General features: G+C 44.1%; 2 protein-coding genes across 5 annotated transcripts in view; one reads left to right on the top strand and one right to left on the bottom strand.

The window, feature by feature from the left end:
- Nucleotides 1-1,887: 1,887 nt before the first annotated feature.
- TUBD1 (tubulin delta 1) lies at nt 1,888-19,238 on the bottom strand. Its single transcript, XM_056126599.1, has 9 exons — nt 19,203-19,238; nt 17,808-18,028; nt 14,393-14,540; nt 12,101-12,317; nt 9,690-9,921; nt 8,102-8,266; nt 7,026-7,166; nt 4,855-5,038; nt 1,888-2,067 (listed from the first exon to the last, which is right to left on the bottom strand). Exons 2-9 carry the CDS (start codon nt 17,977-17,979, stop codon nt 1,965-1,967), a joined length of 1,362 nt encoding a protein of 453 aa, XP_055982574.1. The 5' UTR covers nt 17,980-18,028; nt 19,203-19,238; the 3' UTR covers nt 1,888-1,964.
- A 669-nt stretch (nt 19,239-19,907) lies between these two features.
- Nucleotides 19,908-22,426, top strand: part of RPS6KB1 (ribosomal protein S6 kinase B1) — a 45,663-nt gene continuing 43,144 nt past the window's right edge. For 2 of the 4 annotated variants that reach the window (XM_056126597.1, XM_056126598.1), the window contains exon 1: nt 19,908-20,137. In XM_056126597.1, coding sequence (XP_055982572.1) covers nt 19,997-20,137 — 141 coding nt within the window. In that variant the 5' untranslated portion in view covers nt 19,908-19,996. The remainder of the gene's footprint in view (nt 20,138-22,426) is intronic. The other 2 variants (XM_056126596.1, XM_056126595.1) reach the window with 2 other exon arrangements.

The raw sequence follows: 22,426 nt of genomic DNA, 5'->3' as shown, positions 1-22,426 counted from the left end.
TTGGGGGGCTGGAAAGAGAACAAGGTAAGATCCTTGCTTTGTATGTGGCCAACCTGGGTTCAGTCACCATTATGGTTTCCCAAACACCAGCAGATTGTAAGCACAGAGTCAGGAATAGCTCCTGAGCACTGCTAGGTATATCCTCTGCTGCTCCTCCCCAAATAAATAAATTGTGTTTAAAAATTTGTGCTCGGGGCTGGAGCGATAGTACAGTGGATAGGGTGTTTACCTTGCATGTGGTCAACCTGGGTTCGATTCCCAGCATCCCATATGGGTCCCCGAGCACCGCCAGGGGTAATTCCTGAGTGCAAAGCCAGGAGCAATGCTGAGCATTGCTGGGTGTGACCCAAAAAGAAAAATAAATTGTACTCATGGACTCAAGAGATAGGGTGCTTACCCTAAATACAACTAACCCAGGTTTGATCCCCAGCATCTTATATGATACGTCCAGTATCACCAGAAGTAATTCCTAGTGTAGAGGCAGGAGTATCCCTACCAAGCACTGCAGGATGTGGGCCCCCCAAACAAAACAAAACTTGAGCTCTGATTTAACTCATATTTATGGAATTTTCTGAGGATAAGGGAAAGATTTAGGAACACAGGAGAAAACAAAATTTTCTCTTTTAATATATAGTTCTAGAGTTTCAACATCTCAGTAGTATAATGTTTATAAAGCTATTTCTAAGAGTATCAATTTTTCTTTAAAAGGAAAATGCAGGATCTATAGATGTTTTATTGAAAACATGCTATTCTCCATTAATAAGTTTCCTTGATTTCTGTTTCTATGGGCTTATCAGGCAGAAAGAATTATCATGGTGGGAGTGGAGAAATAGTACAATGGGTAGGGTATTTGCCTTGCATGTGGCCAACCCTGGTTTGATCCCTGTCGTTCCATATGGTCCCCTGAGCACTATCAGGAATAATTCCTGAGTGCAGAGCCATAAATAAGCCCTGAGCATCGCTGGGTATAACCCCAAAAGCCAATATGTCATGGGGCCAGAGACAGTTCAGTAAACTGAGCACATGCTTTACATATGGAAAGCCTAGCCTGGAGTTCATTCTCAGCACCACATCCCCCCTGTCCCACCCCCCAACCCCTGACCCAGTGCTTCTAGGAACAACTACTGAGCACAAAGCAGAAAGTAGTCCCTGAGTACAACAGGGTATGATTCAAAACCAAGAAGAAAAATGCAAAGAGTGATAATTCAGTTTTATTACTTAATTAACAGATAGAACTTTGAAAACCTCATAGAAAAAGTAGTATTCAGAATATTTTATTTATAAAATTACAGGTGGTTCATAAAAATAGATTAATGGATAAGCACATGCTTTGCACATAAGAGTCCTGGGTTTCATCCCCAGCACCACATGGTTCCCTGAGCACCACTGGGAATGACCCCACCAAGTACAAAGCTGGGAGTATTCCTGAGTACCATCAGGTGTGACCCTAAAAGGCCCTCCCGTTGATCGTCGATTTGCTCGAGCGGGCCCAGTAATGTCTCCATTGGAGACTTTGTTGTTACTGTGATTGGCATATCGAATACTCTCGGTAGCTTGCCGGGCTCTCCGAGAGGGGTGGAGGAATCGAACTCGGGTCGGCCATGTTGGCTGCTTGTAAGACGAACACCCTACCGCTGTGACCCTAAAACAAACAAAAATAATTTAGGGTTGAGTTGGCCCAAAGGGCTGCAACACATATTTTATGTTTTGGGACCACACTTTAGATTCTCAGGAATTACAGGTTACTGGGGATTGAACCCAGGTCGGTTGCATGTAAGACCCACTGTCCTGTCTCTCCAGCTCCTAGATCACATGTTTTGCATGTGGGAGCATGCAATAAGGGTTAAATAAGTTTAACCCTTATTTCCACACAACTCCTGGAGCACTTCCAAGCACTGAGCTTGGAGTAGTCCCCAAACAAAAACAAACAGAAAAGAACTTGGGGGACTTTTCACTCTTTAAGTTCAAAGATTGCAGTAACTGGAAACAACTTGTTCTAACAATGTGAAACTGTCCAGAAAGTCTTCTTCTTCAATTCCAAATTTTGTGTATTGATGAACGTAGGCCCTGATGGGAAAAAAACAAAAAACAAAGTATCTCAAGCAAATAAATAATACTTGAACAATAAATAGGGCTTTCCTGATTCATGAACATTTGAAAATAGCAGAGTCTCTTAAAATTTTTATATTTACTTCAGTGTTTATGTCAAACATTAGCAAACCTTCAAAATATGTCAATGAGGTCAGAAAGCACAGAGCCAGGAATTGTGAACCTGAGAACCACTACTGTGACACAAACCTCAAGCTCCCTGCCTTTTTTCTTGTTTCTTTTGGAGCCACACCTGGCAGTGCTCAGGAACTACTCAAGCCTTAGTGTTCAGGGCCCAACGAGGTACCAGGGATTGAACCCGGGTCAGCCTCATGTAAGTCCTGCACCCTGCCTACTATACTATCTCTCCAGCCCCAAATGTCTCTGACTACTAATAAAATTTCTATTTAATTTTATTTCATTTAAAAACTGCTCTGTATATTCAACATTCATTATACGGAATAGGATTAGAGAGAATGTATAAGGGTTCCAGCATTTGTCTTGCATGTGGCAGACCCTGGTTTAACCCTCAGCACTGCATAGAGTTCCCTGAGAACTGCCAGCAGTTATCCCTGAACAGTCAGTTGTTAGCCCTGAGCAGTGCTGGTTGTGGCCCAATATACCCACTCCCAATAAAGAACATAAAGAAACAGCAGAGCATTTACTAGTCAGGCACTACAACAGCTGTATATTTGTTATATTTGTTTTCATATAGGGAAGGAAATCTCCCATGCAGTGCTCATGAGATCCAAAGGCCCCACTAGTAGTTCTGTCAGCCAGACTGATGGTATAGTGCAAGAGCCCAAGGTTGCAATGCTGCTCAGGTCCTGCAGGGCTTCGGAGACCTGGGTTACCCTGGCAGGTCTGGGGACCTCTAGGCCACACCAGCTGGTGCTTTGGGAACCATGTGATGCAGAAATCACCCCCAGTTCAGGTACATGCTAGGCATATATAGTAACCACTAGTTCCCATCCCTTGCACTCGGTGTTTTTATGATTTTTCTCATTTAATCCTCATCATATATCCTCTCAGTGGATCAAATTATCTAGATAAAGAAATGAAGCCTGACATACCCAAAGTTTCACACCTACAAAGTAGCAGCCATGCTTTGGATTGGATATATTATTCCTTGAAGTTCCTATGATGAACCGCAAATTCCAGGGAAATGGAGTCAGGAGAAGGGGTCTGAGGAAGGTGATTGGGTACAGGTGAAGATCAGTGTCTCATGAAGGGCATTAATGCCCTTCTCATAGGGCTATGGACTTCCCGTTCCCCTTCTACCAATTAAGGGTCAGTGAAAATACCACCAATGAATGAAGCAAGAAGTGGACCTTACCTACTTCAGATATGCCAACACCACTGTTTTTTGTTTGTTTAGGGGCCATACCACAGGGACTTTGTGCTCAGGAGTGACCCTTAAGGGACCATACATGATGTAGGGAATTCATACCAGGGACAGCAATGTGTGAGGGAAGTGCTTTAAGAGCCCTGGACTACCTTTCCAGCCCTGCCAATACCTTGATCACAGACATCTAAGCCTGCAGATCGCGAAATAAATTGTTGTTTATGAGGTCTACCCATATACATTATTTATATTAGATCAGTCCAAACAAGGTAATTCCAGATCTTTTCATCTATTTTTTTTTTCTTTTTGAGTCACACCTGGTGATGCTCAGAGATTACTCCTGGCTCTGCACTCAGGAATTACTCCTGGCAGTGCTCGGGGGACCATATGGGATGCTGGGAATTGAACCCGGGTCAGCCGCGTGCAAGCAAACATCCTACCCGCCAGCTGCCCCCCACGAGCGGCTCTCCGGCACGGCCACGGCCCCGGAGGCACAAGGACTTAGCACAGAGAACCAGCCGCTTGGAGCAGAAAAGCAAATGGACTTGTGTTGATCCGCGCCACCAAGCCTGCCCGGAGGGGGAAGGGCGTTGACCGGCCCGCCCGCTCCTCTCTGGAAAGAAAGATGGCGGCCGCACGGGAGCCTTGTGGAAAGCGGGTTTGAGCCGGGCTCGGGGGGGGGGGAGCAGCGGGGACCTCATGGGAAGGGGGGCTTTGTGGGCCGTCCCCCACGCCCCACCGGGGTCGCCAGCTGCCCCCCACGAGCGGCTCTCCGGCACGGCCACGACTCCAGGACACAGAAACCAATCTCTTAACTAGCTAACTTTTAATAGAAATTCTTCCAGGGTCAATAAGTAAAATAGCAGAAATTCAAAACCGCGCGGCCGCTATCGCGGCCGCGCGACATCATTTTATTCTTAAACCAAGTTGTAGAAAGCAAATCATTTCACAACGCTGTTTCAGCATGTCTGATTGGGGGGGGGAGGGTGGGTCGTAAACTCTTAACAATAATTGTGCATCTTCTATCGAAATAATCTATCTAGTCAAAGTAGATAGAGTATTAACTAGAACTCATCTACCTCACAAGAATTGGGAGGGGTGGGAGGTGGGGGTCTATTGGGGTTCGGGGTTAAAAATGAGTATTGGTAAAGGGAAATGTGTTCGGTATCTACATGACTGAGACCTAAACCCGAAAGCTCTGTAACTTTTCCCACAGTGATTCAATAAATAAATAAATTATAAAAAAAAAAAAAAAAACATCCTACCCGCTGTGCTATCGCTCCAGCCCCTTGTCATCTATGTTTACATTATATTATCTGCGATAGTACAGTGGATAGGGCATTTACCTTGCATGTGGTCAACCTGGGTTCGATTCCCAGCATCCCATATCGATGGGAAATGTGTGTTTAAATTTTACTTACTTTGAAGCAAACATATTCCATGCTTTGCCCACAATCATATCAAGTGGCTTCACTAAGAACTGACTGTTGCTGACCAAGGCTGCAGACTTCTCATACTTGCTAAAGGCTCGCTGGGTTTTCCATACATTGAAAGCATTGTCAGGCTTTAACCAGGAGGTATACAGAGCTGGATCTTTAAAGCCCTCTGGAGTAAAACAAAGTAAGTCATTTTTATGTAAAAAAAAAAAAATCAGCAATTTGTGAAACAAATTAATAAACATATTTTCTTGTCCCTATCACCATAAATCTCCTTTTTTCTGTTATTTTGTTTTCGTTTGGGGGCCAGACCTAGTGATGCCAGGACGTACTCCTGACTCTGCACTCAGAGATTACTCCTGGAGGGACTAAGGGGACTATATGGGACGCCGGGCAAACACCGTACCTGCTGTACTATTGCTCTGGTTCCTCTTTTTATTTTTATTTGGTTGTTCTAGACTCAAGCCCAGGTCTTACATATTCAAGGCAGCTGCGCATTGAGCTGCAACCCTGTCCTTGTTTTACATTTTATCAACTTTTTGTTGTTGTTGTTTTGGGGCTGGAGAAAGAGTGCAGAAAGTAAGATGCTTGCCTTGCAAATGGTCGGCCTGGGTTTGGTCCCTGGTACCCCATATGGTCCCCTTTATTCTGCTAGAAGTGATCCCTGAGCATAGAAATAGGAGTAAGCCCTGAGCACCACTGTCATCAAAACACACACACACACACACACACACACACACACACACACCCATACACACACTCATATACAAACTTACAAAATTTTTTTTGTTTAGTTTGGGGCCACACTCAGCACTGCTTAAGGGCTACTCCTGGCACAATTCTCCAGAGTTCCTCCCAGGTGTGTTAGAGGAGTATGAGGTGCTGGGAATTAAACATGGGCTTCCCATACACAAATTACATATTCTGGTCCTTTCAAATCTCTCTCTGGCCCCTTATTTTATCCTTCAAAGCAAGTTTAAGGGTTAGCGATGTAGCTTTGCAGGATAATACATGCCTTGCATGTATGAGGCCAGGGTTCAATCCTCGACACCCCCCCACCCCCACCCCCACACGTATACACATTTTATATTGCTTTGGGGAATACGATCCATATGCCAATTTTGGGGGGAGAAGCTGTTTTCCTTTTTTGTTTGAGGTGCTCAGGGGCTTATTCCTGACCTTACTCAGGGATCACTCCTGGTGGTACTCAGGGGACCATATGGAGTGCCAGGGATCAAACATCAATCTGCTGCATGCAAGGCAAATGCCCTCTCTGCCGTACTATGGCATCTCGCACAAACTCTTCTATAATCTATACTTTTTATTCACTAATGTGTTGTGAACCTATTTTCCATATCAAAAGAAAATCATTTATATCAAATGCTTCCTTATGTGAAAACAGCATAATGTAGTTGACACATTCTGGTTTTTTTTGTTTGTTTGTTTTTGTTTTTGCTTTTTTGGTCACACCCGGCAATGCACAGAGGTTACTCCTGGCTTTATACTCAGGAATTACTCCTGGTGGTTCTCAGGTGACCATATGGGATGCTGGGAATATGAACCCAGGTTGGCCGGACGCAAAGCAGATGCTCTACCTGCTGTGCTATTGCTCCAGTCCTGATTTCTGTGTTTTTGTTAGTGTGAATGCTGCAGTGGGTCTCTGTACAAGAACATTTGGTGAGGGCCTGATGTGTAGCTCAGAGAGGGAAGTGTGGGCTAGGACTGGGAGGCTGTGGACGCCCTGTCCTTCAAGGTTTACTCTTGCTGAAGCTCAGATACACCTTAGAGCAGAGAGAGGAAACCAACCACAGACAGCAGAGCATTCAGATTCAGGAGAATTAAACGCTGTCTTGCTGAAACATTTTCTATTTTTTGATGTTATCTTAGACTGATATAGAAGGTTACATCTACTTCTAAAATACAGTTATGGGCTGGAACAATAGTACAGTGGGTGGAGTGCCGGCCCCTTGAGCACAAAGCTAGGAGTAAGACCTGAGCACCACCAGGCGTAGCCCCAAAACTAAAATAATAAAATTGAAAACAAAACCGCGGGGTTACCATCTTTCTTTCTCTAAGAATAAATTCAGGGTCTTCTTTCTTTCAGCATGTATATGAGCAAAACCTCCATTTTAATGTTTCCCCTAACTGCTGCTTACCCAGCTCTGCACTGTGCACCTCTTTCCCACGCAGGATGAGCAGGTTAGCCAGGGAGGTGTTGCAGTGCCGCTCGGAGCCCAGGGCCTTCTTGCCCAGTGGGGGGCGTCCTGAGAAGGGAGGCTGGACCTGCCAATCAATACCTACCACCAGGAGAAAAGCAGATGTTACAAATGACTTAAAAGACCTGAAAGGTGTTTGTTTTTAACTGCTAAAGAGTGTTAAACTTTGGGGCTTGAAGCAGTAGTACGGGGTGGGGGGGGGGGGGGTTAGGGTGTTTGCCTTGCACGCAGCCAACCCAGGTTTCAATCCCTGGCATTCCACATGGTCCCCTGAGCACTGCTAGGAGTAATTCCTGAATGCAGAGCCAGGAGTAACCCCTGAGCATCTCCAGGTGTGACCCAAAAAACCAAAAAAAGGGAAAAGAAAAGAGTGTTTAACTTTTTAGCTGGTTCACCTAAAGTGATTTCGACTCCTCGGTTTTGAGGAAAATATGAAACAGTTTTCGCTGAGTATCTGAGGTGTGGTGGTAGGTGTGAGGATAATTATTGATAAATATAACAATAGGATGGAATCTCAAGAGATTCAGTAAAGGAAAACAAACTGAATTTTACAGATCATGTACTGTGTGAGGAGCGATAGCACAGCCGTAGGGCGTTTGCCTTGCACGCAGCCAACATGGCCGACCCGAGTTCGATTCCTCCGCCCCTCTCGGAGAGCCCGGCAAGCTACCGAGAGTATCTCGCCCGCATGGCAGAGCCTGGCAAGCTCCGCGTGACGTATTCGATATGCCAGACACAGTAACAGTAACTATTTATAGAATATTCTGAAAAATTATATTCACATATTACTTTGGTTTTAAAAAATGGAATGGAAACAAACATGGTACTCATCTGAAATTTTCAGGGGAAACAAAATTTGAAGTGATTAAGACGCCTCCAGGGAGACCGTAAGAATTTCTGCTGGAGTTTCTCTGGACTGAAAGCCAGTGGTTTCCATGGGGCCAGATCACACTAAGCACTCTAGGGCCGGCATCTTTCCCAGCCTGTGGGCTGCTGGTTTGTAAAATACACTTTACCTTCTTCCATTTTCGCATTAGAAATGAGCATCTGTCTCAAATGCTTCAGGAGGCCAGCCCAAGTAAACGTGCTATATGCCAGCAAGTTCTCAGACATTTGTGGAATGTTACGAATACCCAGCATCTTAAATTCAGGATGGGGAACTAAACTCTCCATTAAATCTCCTGTGAAGGAAAAAAAGTATGCATTAGAGTTTTGGTTGTTTTGAGTCACAATGAACAGTTTTAATCTAGTTAAGTCTAGTTTAATCTAGTTCTGTGCTCAAGAATCACTCTTGGTAGTGCTCAGGAGACCGTTTGTAGTGCTAGGGATGGAATCTGGATCAGCTGCATATAAGGCAAATGCTTTAACTTTTATCTTTCCAGCACAGGCATAAACTTTTTTTTTTTTAAGTTTGGGCCACACTTGGTTATGCTTTAGGCTTAGTATTGGATCTGTGCTTGGGGATCACTTCTGGTAGTACTTGGGGGAACCATATGGGGTGCCAAGGATCAAACCCAGGTCAGTCACTAACACCCTACCCCCTGTACTACCTCTTCAGCCCCAGCAGGCATGAACTTTTGATACACACGTGAATGATTCCCAGAGATATCATGATCAGCAAGAGAAGCCAGGCATGTAAATCCATACATGCACAAATATTAAATGATCCCATGTGAGGAGCAGAAACTACTAGTTTATTGGGACAGGAATGAGAGAAGTTGGTATTCGTCAGCTTTTATAATAGTGATTTTCAGCAAATGTGCCAACACCTGCCTTACCCATGTTTTACCAACTGTACTGTCTGGCCCTGAATTAGATTTTAAAATGCCACATTGTTCCTATTATCTTTATATAACATTGCTGTGATTTTTTTTCAGGCAAATATATTTTGTACTCAAAGGCAAGACATGCTTAAACTATAAAAAGTACATAAAATTTCAGAGACTGTATTTTACAGACTATTTCATTCCACCATCTATTTTAGGATGACTGAAAAAAAAAACACATACTCTGAAAAAGGAAACAAGGGTAATGAAGCTAGGTAACTGGAAATGTGAACAAAATATTCAGCTAAATCTCAGGAAAACAAAGCAAGAATGAGAGTTAATATTTTATAATCATTGTGTCATCAGTAAATACTCCTTTAGAAAATTTTCTCATTCTTTTATATATTTCTATGACTAAATGATATACAGAACCTATTGACAAAAAAATTCTCTAGAAAAGTAGACAGGGGATGAAAAAATAGTAGAGCAGGTAGGGTCTTTGCGGTGCATGTGGCTGACATGGGTTTGATCCCTAGAACCACATATGGTCCCCCAACCCCAGTAGTGATCTCTGAGCACAAAACCAGTCCTGAGCACAGATGGGTGTGACCCAATAACCCAAAAGAAAAGAAATGGAATTAGTAGGTATTTATCACTCTTTTGAGAAATTTAGTAACTTCTCAAAAACTTCTCCGAGCTAAGCAATGCTTCAGAAAGTTTTCTCAGTTAAAAACCTAATATATCTTTAGATATATATATATATATGAGAGGAGCTAGGGACAGACACCTTTCAGAACAGAAGACTTTCCTGCCAATTGTGCATGAGGGGGATACACACCTAATGGATTTCTCCGGTAGTTACACGTGCCCTCTGCAGAATAAGTAGGTTGGAACACACTTCCCAGCTGATGTGCGAGGACTTGATTTATATCGCTGAATGAGATCTGCTTGATTTTCATCAGTTTTGCACAGATCTTATGAAGAGCATCATTCTCATGGACTAGAAGTGCTTCTGAAGATCGGTACAAGTGAGAAAGAGTCAAAATGGAGTTGTAGTTCTGAACAATAACCTGAACAGGAAGAGAGTCAGTAAGAAAGACAGGAGAGATTAGTGGTTAAGAAGGTAGCTTCTGGGTTGGAGAGTAGTACAGTGGATAGGGTGTTTGCCTTGCATGCTGAGGAGGTTGAATCCAGGTTCAATCTCAGCACCCTACATGGTCCCCCAAGTATGCCAGATTCCTCAACACAGAGTCAGGAATAAGCCCTGAGCACTTCCAGGTAGCACAAAAACCAAAAGAGAAAGTAGCTTCTGGGCCAAAAAGATGGTACAGGGGTTAAGGCACTTGCCTTACATAGAGCCAAATATGATTCAATCCTTGACAACACTTGGTCCTCCATACTCCAGGGGTAAGTACCGAGCACAGAGTCAGGAGTAACCTCTGGACACCACTCAGTATGGTATGCCCACCACTCTCCCCTCACCACCCAATTTCTTGGGGAAAAAAAAAAGTTCCCACTGAAGGCATCTTGCTCAGGTTCAAATACTTGTTCTATGACTTTCTAGACACATGATCTTTTTTGGCCACACCAGGCAATATTCAGGAATTGCTGGGGTTGGAGCAATAGCACAGCGGGCAGGGCGTTTGCCTTGCACGCGGTTGACCCGGGTTCAATTCCCAGCATCCCATATGGTCCCCTGAGCACCGTCAGAGGTGATTCCTGAGTGCAGAACCAGGAGTAACCCCTGTGCATCACCAGGTGTGACCCCCCCCCCCCAAAGAAAAAGCAAATATTTAGGAATTGCTCCTGGCTTGGCACTCAGGAATCACTCCTGGAGGGCTTGGGGTACTGTATGGGATAACGGAAATAGAACCTGGGTTAGTTGTGTGTAAGACAAGCACCTTACCTACAATTCTATCTCTCCAACTCTGAGATACATGATCTTAAACAAATTATTTAAATCTCAGTTGATATGTGACCTCTCCAAACTTCAGATATAAGATTATAAACAAATCATTTAAATGCCTCAGGTAGCTCATTTATAAGATGATATAAGAATTATTAGGTGGGGGGCAGAGAGGTAGTCCAATAGGTAAAGCACTTGTCCTGCATGAAGCCAACCAGGGATTGATCCCTGGCACCGCACATGTGCCCCAGAGTCCTGCCAAGAGTGATGCCTGAGCACAGAGTCAGTAAGCCCTTTGCAGTACCAAGTATGGCCCAAAACAAAACAGAGCAAAAGAATTATGGGGTTAGAGAGACTGTATTGGGATTAAAGTGTCTGTGTGCATGCAGCCAACCCTGGTTCAATTCCTGACATGGCATGTGATCCCTAGGTATTTCCAGAAATGACCCTGAGCACTTCCAGAAATGACTCTTTGCACCGAGTCAGGAGTAGTCCAGGTGTGGCCCAAACACCAGTGCTACCCGCCCCCCCCAAGAGAATTATGTTAAACTCTGAAAGTATTAAGGAGTAATGATACACAAGTAAAGCACTTATATAAGGACTTGATAAATGATTACTGTCACATTTTCCTACATCAGTTCCTATAGTTACTTATCTTAGAGGGTGGACACACCCAGCTATTCTTAGGGATTTTCCAGGCTTTGTGTGTCAGAGGCAATATGTGTTGTTGATGTCTGGAATTGAACTGAGGTCAGCTGGATGCAAGACAAGCATCTTAACTCCTGTACTATCTCTCTGGCCTCCTTAACTCCATTTTTAATTTCTCCTACTGTGCGGATGGTGAGTGATTAGCTCAAATATAAATTTCCTCTCAAATAAAAGACATGAAAATTCTTTACATTTACCAGGCTGGCAATGACACCTACAATCCCCCAAAAACCCTACCAACTGTACTATTGCTTGAGCGTTTCCTTGGAATTTTAAAAAACAAAGGTACCTCATTTGTTTGAAAAAGTTCTTTTTTGGGGGGTGGGCACATTCAGCAGTTAAAATAGAAATGAAAGCAGCGCTCAGGAGCTGCTTTAGTTCTGTGCTTGGGGATCACTCTCAGTGGCACACAGGTTCCTTGCAGTGCTGGGATTAACTCAGGCCTTCATCATGCAAAGCATCTGCCTCAGCCTACTGAGCAGTCTACCTGGTCCTACTGCAAGCAAAGTCAATTATTCATGAAAGTAACATCCTGAAACGAGAACTTAACATTTCTAGAGAGTAAGGTCTCTCTTTATAATAGTTATTTTAACTGCAAAGAACACCAAATATAAATATTACACAAAAGCTCATACCTCACCAGTTCCATAAGGCCATATAATCTGATTCACTTTCAGAGAGTTTGAGTATTGATCTTGTAAATTCTGTGTAATGAAAGCTCCCAGCCCTGATCCTGTGCCCCCAGCCATACTCATTATAATAAAAAAGCCACTCAAAGAGTCACATTTCTCCACTTCTTTCTGGATTAGGTTCATTATAGATTCTTCATGCCTGGGTCCATGAACAGAGTATCTATGAAATGCAAAAGAAACAAATACAAATACCTTTCAATTTGAACAGTAATGGAAAGCAAAAATCAATATACAGGTTAGTGAAGGCTTTTAAGTTTTTATTTTACTTTAAGTTTTTGGTTTGGGGGCTGCACCTAGTGGTGCATGAGGCTAACTCTTGTTTCTGTGCTCAGGGATTACTCCGGGCAGGCTTGGGGGCCAGCTGGGGGCTACTTGTGCCACCCGAATGGTGCTCAGAGTCAACAGAGTCACACCTGAAGGTACCCAGGTGCCTTCAGGGCTGAAGTTGGTGATTCTAGGGGGCTATATGTGCTGTCAGAGATCAAAACCAAGTTGGCTGCATGGAAGACATGTACCTCAACTCCTGTACTATTTCTCCAAACCCCAGAAAGTTCTTTCTATAAGTCATTTCTTTCTTTCTCTCTCTCTCTTTTGTTTTGGTTTTGGTTTTGGGTTTTGGTCCATACCCAGCCATGCTCAGGGCTTATTCCTGACTATACTCAGGGATCACTCTCAGTGAGTTTAAGAGACCATATGGGGTATCAGGGATTGAACTCGTGTCTGCCACATACAAGGCAAGTATCCTACCCACTGTACTATCTCCTACCCACTGTACTATCTCTGGCCGCCCCCTGCAGGTCATTTCTTTAACTAAAGAATTCAATGATCGGCACATATGCTGCCTGAGCCCATGTGCTGCTTACATCCATGTGGCGGAGCACATGTCGTGCCCAAGCACATGTGTCGCCTGCATCTCCCCTCTTGAGATGTGTACATTCATGTCTAATGCTAGAATGTGTGTAGGGGCTCTCTCTTCACTCTCAGAGAAGCCTGTGTTCTCTCCAGTACGTTACTCTCTCTCACTCTCTCCCCCTCCACACCTTAAAAATCCTCCAAGTAAAATCTATTTACTTCACTGTTAAAAAAAAAAGAATTCAATGATCAGGGTCAGAGAGATGAGTTGTGTTCAAATGGGCTGACTTCAAGCTTTACATGCAAGGGTTGAGGTTTCATTCCATGATCCTGCAAACACAATCCCTGGGCAGCAACAATGTGGCTCCAAAACAGAACAACAAACCACACACACACACACACACACATACACAATATTATTTTTGGGACCATACAATGGGTAGAGTGCTATCTTGCATGTGGCCAGGCAGGATTCAATCCCTGACAGCCCACATTGTTCCCCAAGTCCTACCAGGAGTCCCTGAGAGCAGAGCCAGGAATAAGCCCTGAGTACAAGTTTATGGTACAACATAATATATGATATTCATAACAAGCCTTCTAAAGCAATGGTTTTGTAATTTTGTTGCACTTTAGAATCATCTAGGAAAGCTTTGAAAAATCCAATACTTGCACTTCATCTCAAACCAATTTAATCAGAATTTCTGGAAGAATCCCATGAAATATTACTACCTTGCTGCATTCCCCATTAATTGGAATATCTGTCAGATAAAGGTATAGATGAATAAATTTGTTGACACTCTAATTGTGAAGAAAAAGACACCTAGTTTTATCATTATTACATTGACCTGAACCACGAGTGCTGCTTTTTCTTGGGGGCTGGAGAAATAGTACAGGGAGTAAGGCTTTTACTTTGCATGCTACTTTGGCGGTGGCCTGGTTGGATCCCCAGCACTATATATGGCCCACTGAGCACTGCTGGGGGTCACTCCTGAAAAGAGAGCCCTTGAACATCACTGGGTGTGGCCCAAACTATCCTCCCCCCCCCCGCCCACCAAAGAGTTTCTTATTTTGTGAAACGATACTTTAAATTTAACTTTTAATTTTTAATTTGATCTACATCTGACAATGCTTAGGAGTTACTCCTGGCTCTGCACTCAGAAATTACTCCTGGCAGTACTCAGGGGACCATATGGAGTGCAGGGATTGAACCTGGGCCAGCAACATGTAAGGCAAACATCCTATCTGCTTTATTATCGTTGTGGATCCAACACTTTAAATTTTAAAAGAGGGTTTTTAGATTTTGTGCATATTACATCAAGTTGTAACTACACCACTGACTGTGCAGCTCTATTTAAAATGAAAATTATGAGAACCCATTCTTACCCATATGCCCAGTTGTTTCCAGAACCTTGCTTTTGACAGAGGCATGCTTGCTGACTATATTTCCATCGGCCAGAATGGGCAGCCTTTGACATCATTTGATTGATAACTTTTGGTTCCATGTCAATAAGTACGGCTCGAGCAACTGGAACTTAGAGAAGTGGGGAAAAAAAGAATCAAAAGCCAAATGTTTCATATGTTTTGCTTGGGCTGATTCAGAGCAAAAACTTCTAATTCTAAAAAAGGTAAAATACAGGGGAGTTAACTCAAAAAGGGTTGGAGTGTATGCATTGCATTCAGGAGGCCAGGGTTTGATCTCTGGATTTTCAGGGATCAGAAGGTACCCCCTAGGACATTCAGAACTGACCCTTGAGCACACAGCTGGGAGTATCCCCCAGCATCAAAAACAAACAAAAGTTCCAGAGGTTGAGGATAGAAAGATGTGTTATACTGCTTAGAAATTGAGGTGGGCAACAGCAGGTATATAAAGATGGCTTAGAATGTTAATTCTGCTAAACAGTGTGAATTAATGTGGGCTAAAATTAATGTGGGTTAAAATTAATGTGGGCTAAAATAATGTGGATCAGGTATCAAAACATCTGCTGAGTTCTTAGAAGTGCCAAGGACAGTGATGAGAAAATACAGAGATAAAGACAATTATCTATCTGGCCTAGAACAACTAGTGGGAGAGAGGAAATGCAACAGTTAATCATAGTATGATTGATATGACCCAGGCTCAATTCACACTAACAGAGCACCATATTCCAAGGCACAAAAATGCCACGAAGTGCCGGGGAGATAGCTCAAAGGGCTAAAGCACATGCTTTGCCAGTGGTACCTTGAGTGCCGAGCCAGCAGTAGCCCCCAAGTGTGACCCCAAAACCTAAAAATCAAGACCAGAGAGACAGATTGATGGTTTAGAGCACTTATTTTTCATGCAGAAGTTCCAGGCTTGTTCTCCCTATGCCACATGATCCCCATTGAGCACCACCATCCCCAAGCATTAGCCTAGGAGTAGTTCCTGAGCACTACGGAAAGTGGCCTAAAAACAAAAACAAAAAAAGGCACTGGAAAGACAGTACAGTGGGGAAGGCTCTAGCCATGCATATGGCTGACTGGGTTTGATCCTCAGCATCCTCTATGGTCCCCTGAACAATGCCAAGAATGACCCTGAGCACAGAGACAGGAATAAGGCCTGAGCACTGCTGGGTGAGACCCCCAAACCAAAATAATAATAACAACAACAAATCCCTACAAGAACAAAAATAAGCAAACAAATGCCATGAAAACAACAATCTCAGGACTGTTGAAGTGGAAGAGGGAGGAGGAGGTGGGAGAAGTGATAGATGATGCTGGAAGGCAGCCTGAGATACTGAAGTCCTTGTATGCAAGGCTAGACATTGAAAATGTGGGGCTGGAGCTAGCACAGCGGGTAGGGCGTTTGCCTTGCACACGTCCAACCCGGGTTTGATTCCCAGCATCCCATATGGTCCCCTGAGCACCGCCAGGGTAATTCCTGAGTGCAGAGCCAGGAGTAACCCCTGTGCATCACCGGGTGTGACCCAAAAAGCCAAAAGAAGAAAAAAAAAGAAAATGTATCTTTCAGGCAACATGCCCCCCTGAAAACTTTCAAGCAGAGGAAGAATAGTTAGATGTCTTTTTATTTGGGGAGAGGGAGGAGAGTGGGTGGGATTTGGGGTCCCATTTGGCTGTGCTAGACAGTTACTGTGGGTGTGTTTAGGGATTTCTCCCAGTGATGCTCATGGGACATGTGGTGCTGGGGATCAAACCTGAGCCTCCAAGCAAAGCAGCACTCAGTCCATGCAACTGTCTCTCTTGGCCAGAGGTCTTGTCTAACACAGCAGCACAGAGGACAGATGTGATTGCCTTGAAACAATCCAGGTAAGAAAAGACAAGACTCTGAACTAAGGCAATGACAAAGATGAAAAAGGTAGATATCAGGAGATATGTATATAGGAGGTAAATTAAGTTTATGTTTGATGGTTAATGAACTAGAAGAGCCCAAGTTTTATTTATTTACTTATTTTCTCTTTTTGATTTGTGAGCCACATCTGGCAGTGCTCAGGCGTCACTCCTGGCAGTGTTCAGAGGACCATGTGATGCCAGGGTCTTGAATCTGAATCTCTTATATGCAAACCATATGCTCAGCCCATTAAACCATCTTTTCTGCCCCAAAAGCCCAAGTTTCAATGGGGGAAAAAGAATGAACGTTCTTGGAATAGAGATACTGACCCTGAGGTGCACATGGGAGATGCAGTAAAACTATCTGGTAATTAGGCTGGACAGAGCAAGGACAGATATTTGAGAGTCACCAGTATAAAAGGAGAAAATTGGGGCTGGAGCGATAGCACAGCAGTTAGGGCGTTTGCCTTGCACGTGGCCGACCTGGATTCGATTCCTAGCATCCCATATGGTCCCCGGAGCACTGCCAGGGGTAATTCCTGAGAGCAGAGCCAGGAGTAACCCCTGAGCATTGCCGAGTATGACCCAAATAGCAAAAAAATTAAAAATAAAAATAAAAAAATAAAAGGAGAAAATTACAAGGTAAATGAATATTAGTCCAGAGTCAGCTATACAGTTAGGACAGAGATGTGTCTGAAATGTGACCACTGCAGAAGAAAAATTCAGAGGAGGAGTTTCAAAGAAGGTGTTTTTTAGTTTACATTTAGTTATATTTAATATAGAAAATTCAAGTGAATTATGATAGAATAACACAGAGCCCAGTGGCTTATAGGATCTGCAGAGAATGGGAAAACAAAAAAGAAAAAGTCATTGGATCTGGTATTAAGGAGGTTACTGGAATGTTTTCTGTTTTAGGACAGAAGCAGAATTTTAGTGGATAAAGATTATCCTTTGACAATCTTGCCTGAAAAGGAAAAGAGAGGGGTCAGAGTGATAGTACAGTTGGTAGAGTTGAACCTGAGCCTTGCAGGTTGAACCCAGGTTAGATCCCCTGCACCCTATATGGTCTCTTAAGCATCACCTGGCGTGATCCCCTGAGCACAAAGTCAGGAGTAAGCCCTGAGCATCACTGGGTATGGCCCAAAAACAAACAAACAAAAATAAATAAACAGAGCTAGAGCTGGGATGCAAATCAGCAGTAGAGCATTTGTCTACATGCGTGAGGCCCTGGGATTAATCCCTGGCTGAGGTGGGCAGGGAGGGGAAAAAATGATAATAAAGGTACACATTTAAGAGGTAAGTTTTGTCTGGCTTTAGATCCATAGGATCAAAGCACGCTCATGCTAATGAAAAGCAGCCACTAGAGAGGCAAAAGTGGTTAATACAGAAAAGACAGTGTTAGAAAAATGGGGAAAAAATGTCTGAACATCAGTGAGTATTTAGGCTTGAAGAGGTTGCATGTTAAAGTAAAGAAAGGACTATGGACTATACATACCTCCATTTTTCTCTTCACTAAAAAATCTTTCCTTGCAAGATGCTTGATATGCCTCATTCTCTCTTTTAGAGCAGAGTCCCTCAAGACAGTATGAATCTCTAAATAAAGCATCAAACACTTCAAAACCAATCTGATTTCCACACTGACCAAGTTGTACTGTTACAATTGACATGCTGGAACAACAACGTAAATAAATGAAGAAATAAAGTGAGCCAGGGAACCTGTTAACAAAAAACAAAAACAGAGGCTTTGAGAACCCATTAACAGAATAAACATTCATGTGCTAATGTATACACCAATAAAATATATCTGTAGAGACAGTACAGCAGGTAGGGTGATTGCTTTGTACTCAGTCAACACAGGTTCAATCCCCAGATGCTGACCACCCCTGTACCCCAGCAGCACCAGGAGTGATCCCTGAACACAGAGCCCGGAGTAAACCCTGAGAACGGTCGGGTATGGCCCAAAAAAACATGAGAGAGAGAGAGAGAGAGAGAGAGAGAGAGAATTTTAAAATGTGTGTTGGTTGAAGACACAGGAGTGTACACTTCAAACCACATGGATATATAGAATACACAAGTTAGCTCAATAAACACACTTTAACCATATTATCTCCTTTTTAATTAATGGCATGCTCTTTACCATTCATCTTTTTCGCTTTTTTTTGGTTTTTAGTTCTTTTTGTTTCAGGGCCACACCCTGCTATGCTCAGGGCTTACTCCTGGCTCTGTGCTTAGGGATCATTCTGGCGGTGCTCGGGGGACTATATGGGATGTCAAATTATCTGGCTCTTTGCAGAAATCCAAAATCGCACAGCTGCGATAGCAGCCGCGTGACATTATATGATTCTCATAACCAGCTATAGAAAACAAAGTATTTCACAATGCCTTTTCAGCAATTCTGATTGTTGGGGGGGGGGGGGGGAATTCTAAACAATAATGGTGCATCTTTTGTCGAAATAATGAATGTAACCAATGTAGAGAAGAGGTAAATAGAAATCATCTGCCTCACAGGCATTTGGAGGGGTGGGAGGAGGGTGTATTGGGGTTCTTGGTGGTGACAAATCAGTACTGGTGAAGGAAAAGGTGTTTGATCATTGTATGACCGACACTTAAACCTGAAAGCTTTGTAACTTTTCCCACAGTGATTCAATAAATAAATATAAGAAGAAAAAAAAAAAGATGGAACCCAGCTCATCTGCGTTCCAGGAAAGTACCTGGCCCACAGTTCTGCCTGCCTGGCCCCACCAATCATCTTTCTAGCCCCGTAACTATGATAATGTTTATTAAAAAGGCATGTTTGACAAGAGAAATAAAGCTTAGAGAAAACCAAGATGAAATATTAGAGCAACTTTTCCCTATTTTTAAACAATGAAAGATGAATTTTGATAAATACCTCACACTAGATCTGTGCAGCACTGGAAACAGCTTAGAAGACTCATGTTTCAAACAATCCTGGCAAAATAGATATAATTATTCTCATTTTACAGATAAGGAAACAAGCTCCTAAGGGCTATACGACTTTCGAAAGGCCACTGAACTTGGAAATAGCAACACCAAACCGTTCCCTCTCCCCCATCACCAGCAGGAGTTCCCGCTTTAACTTCACTCACAGCAACCCCCGAACCAGCCGTTTTAGATCAGTTCAAACTTCAGCAAGCCTTATGCGCATGCTCACTTTAAACCCTACTACCAACACCCCGCCCTCCAAAAAAAAAAAAATCCCACCCTAGCCAGAACGAATGCGCATGTTCTACAAACGAAGTTTTTTTTTTTTAATGTGTGTGTGTGTGCGTGTGTGTGTGAGCGCGCGCGCGCGTGTGTGTGTGTGTGTGTGTGTGTGTGTGTGCGTGTTTTCAGGGAGGTTAATTACGCATGTTCAATTTCAATTTATCAACTTCAGACACGGCACGCATGCTCACAGTCCATGAGCCGCTTTCGAGGACAACGCGCATGCTCCGGCTGCCCAGCGCGGCTTCGACTGGCGATGTGCGCATGTTCTTGCCCGGACCTGGCTCCCGGCGAGAGTTCTACGCATGTCCATTGCCCACAGTTGGGCTTCAGAGAGCCGTGCACGCATGCGCCGCCGCTGAACCGGAGTAGCCAGTCGAGGGCCTAGGCGCAGACGCACTACGCCAAGCAGCCGATGATGGCGGCAGCGGCGGCGGTGGCTGCGGCGGGTCCGGGCCCATGAGGCGACGACGGAGGCGGGACGGCTTTTACTCAGCGCCAGACTTCCGAGACCAGGAAGCTGAGGACATGGCAGGAGTGTTTGACATAGACTTGGACCAGCCAGAGGACGCGGGCTCTGAGGATGAGCTGGAGGAGGGGGTGAGGCCCGGGGTCCCGGGGGGGCCCGAGGTGACAGGGCCGGGGCGGTGGCGCGGGCCCGGGAAGCCTGGCGGGTCTGAGAGCGCGGAGACCCCCGGGAGGCGCGTGGAGTTTGCTGGGGGAGCTGCGGCTCCGCGCGGCCCCGGGGCGGGAGAGCGGGCGGGGCCCCCGGGACCTGGCCCTTAGGTGTGGACCCGCAGCGGGGCTCGCAGGTGCAGGTCGCGCGCCCCCCGAGCCCCGGATCCGCACAGCCCCCGAGGGCTTGGTGGAGGGAAGGAGAAGCGGCGCGTGGTCAGTTCCCGGATCTTTCGGACTTGAGCGTTTCGGGGCGCGAGTGGTGGAAGCGCGTGTTGGGGCGGGCGGTGTGTGTGTGTGGGGGGGGGGGGGAGCGGGTGGTTGCCTGCGTCCGCTGGGTGTCCCGTAAGTGCAGGTGAAGCGCGAAAGGTTCCGCTCGGAGGAAGATTTCGAGTGTTCAGACCTCCCGCAACCGCCTCTCTCCTCGGCCTGTCGCTTCTCTCCTAGGAAGCGCTCAGCTGTTAGAAGTGACAGCTGAAAACTTCTGTCGGGAGTAGCGCTGCTGCTGCTGCTGCTGCTGCTGTTACAACCACCAGGAGTTTTATTTCGGGAGCAAGGGGGCTCTACTGCATCTTCTAGGGTTGGTTGGTTTGCCTTTTTTTTTTTGCTAACCCCCTTTCGTGTGACTTTTTTTTTTTAATTCTCCAAAGAGCATTTATAATAACAGACGGTACTTGTAACTTACTTTTCCCCCAGTTGAAGATGTCTACATTTTTTCCAAAATACTTTATGTAATTTGGGGGTGGAAAAAAACCAGCGTTGACAGCTGTGATTTGGCTTGCCAAAAATAAATTGCTTGAACTGAGACTTGTGAATGGTGGTGTGAGGGCTTTCCGTGCTGTAGCTGAGGGTACTAAATTTAGAATCGTTTTTCCTAATGCAAAGTTTGCCTTTACCTTCGCTGTCCTAGTATCTTAGTAGTTCACTATGGAGTATTACTTTTTTCAAGTGAAATGTATTTGGGGGGGGGGGGGATAGTTGCACTTGCCTGAAGTTTCAAAATGGTTTTGTCACACGAAATCAATGCTTTTGGGCAGATGAATATTAATTATATCCTCGTGGTAATTCAGATTCTAAATTCTGTTGTATAAATGCTTAGAAGGGTTAATGACAGATGTCAGACGTTTGCAAAAGAGGCTGTCCTGCCTTTCCCTCACATGATTTTTCTTTTGAGGCAAATAAGTTGGTTTCTGCTCGCTCACAAAAGATTGAGATTCTCTGGTATAAAGAACTTTGAAAACTTTAAGAAAGTAGGCTGAAAAGTACTGTCTTTTTTTGGTTATGCAGTAGATGACAGTTCGGAAAGTGGGTACTGAGAACATGTGCTTTTTTTAAAAAAAAGGTATTGGGGTCTAAATTCTAGTTAGTGTCTTAAATAATGTGATAGAATAATTACTATTTGAAGCAATTTTTAAAATTACTTTCACTACAGATACCATATTTTTTCATTAGTTATATTGACTCCATATGGTAGTGACTTTGAAGCAGGCAGAATAGAAATCTAGATAGGATGGGTATTTTGTGATATCCTTATTGGTAAGAATTTACAGATTCTGGGTTTATCAGAAATCAAAAGAGCTAGAAGTAAAATACTGTATTAAGAAACTGTATTATGTATTAAATGCTGTAGTATGAGCTGGGACCTGAATGGGACTGTTTTGGCCTACTTCTGGACATTTGTTTTGCTAGGTACAAGCAGATTTTGAGAGGGTATGAAGTGACCAAAGAAATTAGTGGAAATGAGAAAGAGATATGACTACAGTTTTTGGGAGAGGAAACAGGGAGGGAGCTAAGCTAATTACAGAGCAATTTGAGGAATAGGCTTAAGGAAAATATATTTTATGCTTTTGGAGTTGAAGAAATAATGTTTTGTTTTGGGGCCACACCTGGTGGTTCTCAAGGTTTACTTCTGGCTCTGCTCTCAGGGGTCACTCCTGGTCAGCTCTGGGGACCATATGGGGTGCTAGGGATGAAACCTGGGTTGGTCACATGCAAGACAAGCCCTACCTGCTGTACTGTTGCTCTGGCCCAAGAAAATTCAAAAAAACTAAAATTTAAAGCGCTACCCTCTGGTGAACAAGGGGAAAGTCCTGGAAAAGAATTGAATAGGCAACCAAAGGAAATTTTAGTGATATCTAGGTTTCTCAAAAAGTAAATTTAAGAGGGGCTGGAGAGATAGTACAGAAGAATGAGTACTTTGGCTTTCCACATGGT

The sequence above is a fragment of the Sorex fumeus genome, unplaced genomic scaffold (genome assembly GCF_029834395.1).
Source record: "Sorex fumeus unplaced genomic scaffold, SorFum_2.1 ptg000063l, whole genome shotgun sequence".
In the NCBI taxonomy this organism is placed as follows: domain Eukaryota; kingdom Metazoa; phylum Chordata; class Mammalia; order Eulipotyphla; family Soricidae; genus Sorex; species Sorex fumeus.
Note: the sequence above shows the minus strand (reverse complement) of the source record. Positions and strands in the feature narration are given on the sequence as shown.